The sequence below is a fragment of the Littorina saxatilis genome, linkage group LG14 (genome assembly GCF_037325665.1).
Source record: "Littorina saxatilis isolate snail1 linkage group LG14, US_GU_Lsax_2.0, whole genome shotgun sequence".
Taxonomy (NCBI): Eukaryota; Metazoa; Mollusca; class Gastropoda; order Littorinimorpha; family Littorinidae; genus Littorina; species Littorina saxatilis.
In genome coordinates this window covers 26,990,925-26,999,274 of record NC_090258.1, presented here as the reverse complement: position 1 = coordinate 26,999,274, position 8,350 = coordinate 26,990,925, and the positions used below count along the sequence as shown (strand labels likewise).

The following is an 8,350-nucleotide window of genomic DNA, read 5'->3' as shown; positions in this document are numbered from 1 at the left end:
TTTCACTACGCGACTGCAGATCTGCAAGGAAACTTATGGCAGGGGAAATAAGCTTAACTGAAGACGAATAAGCGGAGTAACTGTTCTTCAACGGATTGCTCTTACACTGATCTAAATATTTAGATCTTGTCGTCTGCTAGTCTGCTAGTAAGTATAGTCTTCGGTCGTGTGAAAGTCACATCTATTTCGACTGTGTGCATCGATCCGTGTAGTGAAATGTTGATCTTTGATGATTTGGCAACATAACTTCGCTAAATGTGCTTCGAGTGTATCTCCCCGTTAACCGCATTTGAAAACGTCTTTTAACAAGACCATGTTTCGACAGCCCAGACGGGGAGGATCCTCGATAGCTCACAGGGTATATAATGTTTTCCGCCGTTTTTTGAAGAATCCTTTCAAATTTGCTATTCCAAAAGTACCTTATGACACGACTCGAGTGGCAAAGAACATTCTCTGCAATTCCTGTCTCAGTCCGTGCAGCCGTTTCGGGTCCTATCGTCATCATACAAACATACACACAGACACACAAGAACCAGCTTTAAAAGTTAGATTATGTAGGAACCATGTGAACCAGTGATTTTTTCTTATGTACAACAGATACTACAGTATTTCTGCTTTATGAAAAGCAATATTTCAAAAACAAAACTAGAGATTTGAATTTTGACCACTTTTCCCCCTTTCTGTCACCAGTACTGAAGAACAACTCCTATATATATATACGACTTGTGTCTGTCTGTCTGTCTGTGTGTTCGCGATGCACGGCCAAAGTTCTCGATGGATCTGCTTCAAATTTGGTGGGCATATTCAGGTACACCCCGGACACAACCTGGTCAATGAGAATTTTCAACAAGTGCTCTCAGCGCGCAGCGCTGAACCGATTTTGGTTTTTCTGTTCATCTTCCCAGATCCTTTCCCAGTAACTCTTCCTCATCTTCTCCAGTGTTTTGCGTTTATCTCCCTTCCTTCATGTGGCGTCAATCCATATTCCCGTTACTATTTTTAGAAGGTCACTCTCCACAACGCTCAATCCATATTCCCGTTACTATTTTTAGACAACGCTTTCATCCCGGCAAAGCCGGGTATTACTTTTCCTTATCTTCTCCAGTGTTTTGCGCGTTTATCTCCCTTCCTTCGTGCGCCGGCAAAGCCGGCGTAAGCCAGGTCCCCGGCAAAACCGGGTATTCGGCTCTACTTCTTCCCGGCGAAGCGGGTATTCATCTAGTCCTACATACGTGAGAGACACTCGTGAGATAATAATCGTTCAAATCACACGTGTGTATATCATGTAAATGAGGTCATGTCAAGCAAGTCTGGCAGGGACCTGTTTTTTCACTGCTTATGATGGCAAAGTCACCGAGACAAACGTCATTATAGAGAAAAAAAATTGCGCTCGCTAATTACCCTCGATGAATTTTTAGAACTAACACGTCACGCCACACTTTCAGAGTGACGTTTCTTTACTTTGACGTAATAGATTGCACGAGACTTTAAAAGAGATCGAGGTTCCAAAACAAGCGTCTTCAAGTTAGCTGCCTCGACTGCAGGACACTGATTTTCAGTAAAATACACGTAAGTACAGTATGTGGGATAAACAGAATACTACATGGCTTGCTGTGTCGTACCAGATTTACACTCGTTGCTTTTTCAAATAGTGAACAGCTCGCTTTCGCTCGCAGTTCAATATTTTAAAAAACAACTCGTGTAAATCTGGTACGACACAGCAAGCCATGTAGTATTCTCTATGTATGTGTGTGTGTTATCTGGGGCGCTATAACTCTGCCACACCGCTTGAAAATCGGACAGAGTTATTTCCTGACATGGTCAATGAGGATGAGAAATAATGGTACCCACCTTTATCCTCCTGCTGTCTGGGAATGCCAGCGCGGTGCCTGTTGGCGGCGTTGACAATCTCCTCCTTCCTGCGAGCCTGCACCTTGCGGATCCCCTCCAGCCACTTGTCCAGACACGACTGGACGTTGGCGTGGACCGTCATGTCACGAAGCTTCTCCATCTTGTCCACGAGTGTGATGATCTGAAGAAGTTCAGGCTCAGTTAGTTATTATACGTTATTTGTATTTTTGATCAAAATGACATTTTACACATGAACCCAAGTGCCCGAACACAACAATCACCAGTCAAACAGGATTGAGAATTTTAGAGCTAATTAATTTCTTAGCCCTATAAAAATAGTTATGAGTACACAAAGGTTCCCAAGAACACTCAGGGAGACAGGAGCAGCCGGACCCTATCACAAACAGACCTCTACAATTCACAGGTGTCAGCTACGTAAAAAAAACGTTGAGCTATAAATAGATCGCGCTCTTCAACGGCCGACTACTGCAGAGCCTGCTGTGATGGGTGACGCAGTAGTCTCCCTGTCACACACAGATCGAGACAGCCATTGCTCTGAGACCACGTACGCTAGCAGTCAAGATGCTCAAGAAAAGTTCAAGGGCCAGAGAAAAAAATAAGGTCGGTCAGGGAACAGGAAACTTTCATTTCAGTTTTGTTTTGGGAGGGGGGGGCGGGTCGGGGAGAATGACCAGTTTGCACCACTACTCAGACTTATAAAATTCGTCTTCATCAAAATGTATGTAAACAAGAAGGGCAAAGCCCATACGACTCACATGCTTGACCTTGACCTTTACATGACCTTGACCTTCAGGGTCAAGGTCAAATAACTAAACCTAGCAATGACACCATACACTAAGAACTGCTTTACACATTTTTCCTACCAAAATACATGTGACCTTGACCCAAGGTCAAGGTCATCCAAGGTCATGCAACACAAAGCTGTTAATTCAAGACATAGGAAGTACAATGGTGCTTATTGGCTCTTTCTACCATGAGATATGGTCACTTTTAGTGGTTCACTACCTTATTTTGGTCACATTTCATAAGGGTCAAAGTGACCTTGACCTTGATCATATGTGACCAAATGTGTCTCATGATGAAAGCATATCAAACTTAGTTCAGGGTCAAGGTCACTTCAAAATATGTATACAATCCAACTTTAAAGGACCCTTGCGACCTTGACCTTGAAGCAAGGTCAACCAAACTGGTGTCCAAAGATAGGGCTTACATTGCCCTGTATAGCATACATAGCTAAGGTTGCCATTCTCAATAACTTCAGAAAAAAATGCGAAAATGTGAAAAATGGTCGTTTTTAAGACAACAATTACGGCCCCTGTGACCTTGAACTTGAAGTGAGGTCAAGTTGCCGCACATGTTTTTTGAGATCTTGTAACCATACACCATCAGGCCACATCAGGTGTTGATAGACTTAATAGTGTCCAAGAAATATCCAACGTTAAAGTTTTCCGGACGGACGCCGGGACGGACGGACGGACGGACGACTCGGGTGAGTACATAGACTCACTTTTGCTTCGCATGTGAGTCAAAAATTACCCTGGCGTGTTCCCTGAAAGAGTCAACGATGAGCCTGTCAACGCGGGAGGGGTTGGAGGGGAGGCGGGGGATGACGATGTTGTTGGCGCTCGACACTTTCTTCCCTGGGTTCTGTCTGGCCAGCTCTGCTTCTGTCTGCAAACATCATCATCAATCCATACATGATACTGACAATGTACACAGCAGGGATGGCCAATTCCTAACATTTTAATTCGCAAGTCGGGCAAGTGACTTTCTCGAAGTTACTTGCCCGTCTTCGAGAAAGTCACTAGACCGCCAGAACTTTTGCTGGCCAGGTACATAATTTACAACAAATTATGAGTGTTCAATTTCTTTATACAATTAAAACAGTAGTGACACACACGATGTCCATTAGGGACTGTCTTTGATATTTTGCTAGCAGCAGAAGGAAAGCAGATTGAGTGGTTTATATACGGTTATACCTACCTTCTTTCTCTCTTTTTCTATGGCCTTGAACTGCTCGTAGCACTCTTCCAGTTTGGTGTGGAGTTCGTTGGATGGGCCGCTCCTTCTAAGACAATCAACAGCACTTGTTAAATGTTGAACAATATCAAAAACACAGGGAATATTTTGGGTTTTACAGCTGACACAATTAAACACACACTGCACATTACTTCAGGCCTCAATATTATTCTCTCTCAATATACAGCAGTTTATATAATTTCATGTTCTTGGTATACACTTCCTGTGTGTACAATGCATGAACACAAAGACATTTTGCAAACGCACACACACACACACACACACACACACACACATACTGTGACACACACACAAAGAAACACACACACCTAATAAATCGAGAAATTAGTCATACTTTACCAAAACAATTTTCCACCGCATACATCATATTTTCCCCCAAACTATTCCATCATCCTACACACATCCTCACTCACTAACAGTCTCACCATCTCACCTGATAGGCCTGAAGCCAGCGAAGAAAGGATGGAGCCCCAGCAGCTGGTACGGGCTAATCTCATACAGCATTTCCGGGGGAAGCAACGTGGGCGCCACACGACCAAACGCATCTATAGCAGGCAGGTAATCAAACGCCTCAGCGGGCAAGGCACTGTGGGGATTGAGGAGGGCCGACCCGGGAGGCACCCCAGGGGGGAGAGCGTGGGGGAGGTGGTGCAGGAAGGGGGGTTGAGCCATGGGGTGACGCAGGGGGTCCAGATGGGGGTGGGGGTGATGAGGGGGGTGGTGGTGCGGGTGGAGGATCAGCTCTTCCGGATAGATCTGGCGATGGGCGGCCTGTTCCATGGCCGCACGCTCTCGCTCGATAAGCGCCGCTTGAATCTCGGCCAGGTTGGGCAGGATCTGTTCTCCGTGCGGCCCAACTTGGGGACTGCCACCCTGACCCCCGTGATTGACACCGGACGGCGGCCACTTGTCGTACCTGGGAGACCCGTGGTCAGCGCTGGGGAACAGCAGATGGCGAGCTTTCTTGATGAGGTGGTGGTTGTTGACGGCGCTGGCGTTCTGGGCCAGGGCGGCCTGGAGGCTGAGGCGATCATGCATGACTTGGGCGGCCAGTTCAGGCGGGAATGGACCGCGGCGGGGTCCGTGGTGGGGCTGAGGTTTTCCCGCCAGGTGAAAGCCATGGGGGTGGTGGTGGGGGAACTGGTGGTTGACCACGTGAGGACTAGAATAGTTGGGCGGGCCGGCACCAGGGGGCATCGCTGCAGGGCCGTGGTGGGGGTGGTGCACCTGCCCTTGCTGCTGCTGCTGGCTGAAAATCTGTCGCTCCAGTGAAGAAAAGCCTCCTACCCCTCTATCACCACCTCCACCACTACTACCGCTACCCTGATCGCCCGCTCCGGAGCTGGGGGTGCTGGCGCTTGACCAGCTGTGACTGCTCTGGTTACTACTGGTCAGTCCCGACAGACTGTGGGAGGGGGTGAGGCTGTGCGCCTGAGACATACTGGGGGTGGAGGAGCTATGCGTGTTGACGTGGATTGGTTGAAGCAGGTTGTTGGAGTCGCTGAGGGAGAAGCCTGTAGTGTCCTGTTTGCTGTGAGCTTTGCGCTGCTGAGCCAGCGAGGAGTTGTAGTGTTGGTGCTGGGACCATCCCCCTTGACCCGCCATGCTGGGCGACACAGGGCTGCTGAACGAGCTGCTCTCTCCTCCCCCTCTTCCCTGTAACAATATACAATGGTACAGTGGAACCCCCCTCTTAAGATATCCAATTTAAGACTCCCTCCTTTTTATACCCTGGTTTCTCAGACTTTTTGTTCATATCCCCTGTAAATGTACCCCCATTTTAAGACTGTCCTTTTTGAGACCTGATTTTCGCAGAGTTTTGATGGTCTTCTTCTTCTTCTTCAGCGTTCCAGAATTGTCTGGTTACGTGTGAGCTCGTTCGCCCATTTGGGTTCCTCACACTATACTCTGAGAGCATAGTCAGCTCACTCCGCTTTCGTTGAGTAGGCATGCTGGGTATTTTCGTGTTTCCATAACCCACCGAACTCCGACATGGATTACAGGATCTTTTCCGTGCGCACTTGATCTTGTGCTTGCGTGTACACACGAAGGGGGTTAAGTCACTAAGCAGGTCTGCACATAGGTTGACCTGGGAGATCGAAAAAATCTCCACTCTTAACCCACCAGGCGGCAGCGACCGGGATTCGAACTCACGACCTTCCGATTAGGAAGCCGACGTCTTACCACCACGCCACTCCGCCCGTCGAAGGCCTTCAAAGGGGAGTTCCACTGTATTTAACCCTTAGGCTGGTAATTGTCGTGACATATGTCGCGCTACTTAAATACGTATACTGTCACCTGGTTGTCACGACATATGTCGCGCTACTGGCTCAGTCTGTTTGGTCGGTTCCGATTACCTCCCATGGATGCAAAAACCTATATGACCGTTTTTCTTTATTTTTTTCTCTGTTAATTCACCCGTGGCTATGCAACATGTGTTACAGAATTGCACCAGTGTAAGGGTTAACTTAAACTTTACAGCAAGACATTGCATGCAGTAAAACAGATGTTGCTCTGTCCCTAGTGATTTAACACATTATTTGCACTAATACTCCTAACCAGGAAAACCACATGAGAATCTTAAAATACTATTATTAAAATATGACCAAACATAATTATGTGCGTTCAGGTCCTGTGCTTATTATATCCCTTATTTTTTGCCTCGAACCCTCCTCTCTTTAAGTTTTCGAAATATAATACATGTTCATCAATTGCCATTTATGGAAGAGGTGAACACACATTGAAAATTCTGCCTGCATATTTGTCAGGCAGGGTTTCATTTACTAGTGCGCCCTGCGCCATTGGCGAATTAAATCTGAAAATGTCCCATCACAATTCCTTTCAGTGCGTCAAAGGCCGCATCAAGATTACGTACCACTGTGCCACCAAATGTACACTTTACATCGGATTACACATACACACACACACACACAGAAAACACGATATAGCGGCTAATTCTCAGATGGCACCATGTTGCACCATTTGTTATGTTTGGTCAAAACGCGTACATACCTCTGTGGCGCTTCTTGCCTTCGACTATGTCCCATCGGAAAATGTCCCATTGCCTTTTTCTCCCAGGCTAAACCCTGGTCAGGGCTGATGAACAGCAATAATAATTGCTTGTCAAAAGACTTAAACTCTGGCGAATTCAGGTATTACAATTGTTGAAAGTTTCAAGATCCATTTTGCCCTGCACTTACCTGAAAAGACTTGTCCTGCTTGAGCAAAGCATCAATGGTCTGGAACTGAGAGGCAGTCGAGGCCGAGTGAAAGTTGGCGCCGGAGCCCGAAGATCCCTGGCTGGGGATGGGGGACACGTGCTGGAACAGCTCCGAGGAGGAAAACGGCAAACTGCCCCCCTGGCTGTGGGGAGTGGACATCAGGTATTGCTGCTGCTCTGACTGCTTGGCCGATTGTGCAGGGCCTGATGGTGACAGAGCCGAGCTGAACAGCTGTTGCGAAACTCCGCTGCTGTTTTTGGACGTGGACGGTGAGGCCGCCGACAAAGCCGACAGAATGTCCGAGGTGGAAAACTGGGCCAACCCAGTCGCGGGAAAGTCTGTCATGTTGTTGTTGTTGCTGGCGTTACTGCTGTTGCTGCCGCTGAGATGTTGCAGGTGGGAGAAGTGGGCGGGAGGGAGGGTGTGTGTGGGGTCCCCAGACCCCGTCATGGAGTGGTTGTTGAGGTCCGCCTTCCCTGCCGAGGCAAGCAAACCTCCGCTGATCTGCAGCTGGGCCAGGAACTTCTGCAGCAAGAGTGGGTCGTCGAGACCCTCAAGGTTGTTGTTGAACAGGTCACGCTCTCGCTGCTGACTGGGGTCAAGGTCGGAGAAACTGGGGGAGAAAACGTTGTCGGCCTGCGAGTGATGGCTGGAGGCTATCCCGCTGTCTGCGTAATGATCATCCCACAGCTGAGTCAGGGGGTAACCCATGCCCTGATCGAAGCTGCCGTAGGCGGAGGATGGGTTGCCGTGGTGATTGGACATGGAGGATTTGGTAGTGGTGGAGGCTGATCGTCCCGATGCGGCGTGCATGGCGTCTTCACTGCCTGTAGACCACATGCCGGCTGAGGATAAACTAGGAGACCTGGTGAAAACAGGGAAGAAATGTACGTCTGAAAGTGAAACTACTTGCTATCGATTGTTTTGTGCATGGAAAAAATGCTGGGCAATGCCTCACTGAAGCTGTCGGTGGCGCATTTGCAAGTCATCAAGGCAAGAATGTCTCAAGAAACAAACCTTATAATTAAGCTGCCAGGGTTCCACACAGGCTCTGAGGTCAGGGGTATTCATACCCTTTCACCAAAAAAGTAAAGGGTTTTCATACCCTTTCCTGATTGATCAAAGGGTATGGCATGTTGTCGGCGACTCTGTGTATTGCTTTGCTGTTTTACCAGGTTCTTGCATGTGCATGATGTCAATGTGTGCAAATTGCATTG

The 8,350-nt window shown here is 47.9% G+C and overlaps 1 protein-coding gene across 1 annotated transcript in view; it reads right to left on the bottom strand.

Moving 5' to 3' along the window:
• LOC138947459 (serine-rich adhesin for platelets-like) overlaps window positions 1–8,350 on the bottom strand; it is a 37,264-nt gene that overhangs the window by 17,838 nt on the left and 11,076 nt on the right. The window contains exons 4-8 of the mRNA XM_070318937.1: window positions 7,113–7,998; window positions 4,346–5,568; window positions 3,856–3,940; window positions 3,409–3,543; window positions 1,852–2,032 (exon numbers count right to left, since the gene is read on the bottom strand). Coding sequence (XP_070175038.1) covers window positions 1,852–2,032; window positions 3,409–3,543; window positions 3,856–3,940; window positions 4,346–5,568; window positions 7,113–7,998 — 2,510 coding nt within the window. The remainder of the gene's footprint in view (window positions 1–1,851; window positions 2,033–3,408; window positions 3,544–3,855; window positions 3,941–4,345; window positions 5,569–7,112; window positions 7,999–8,350) is intronic.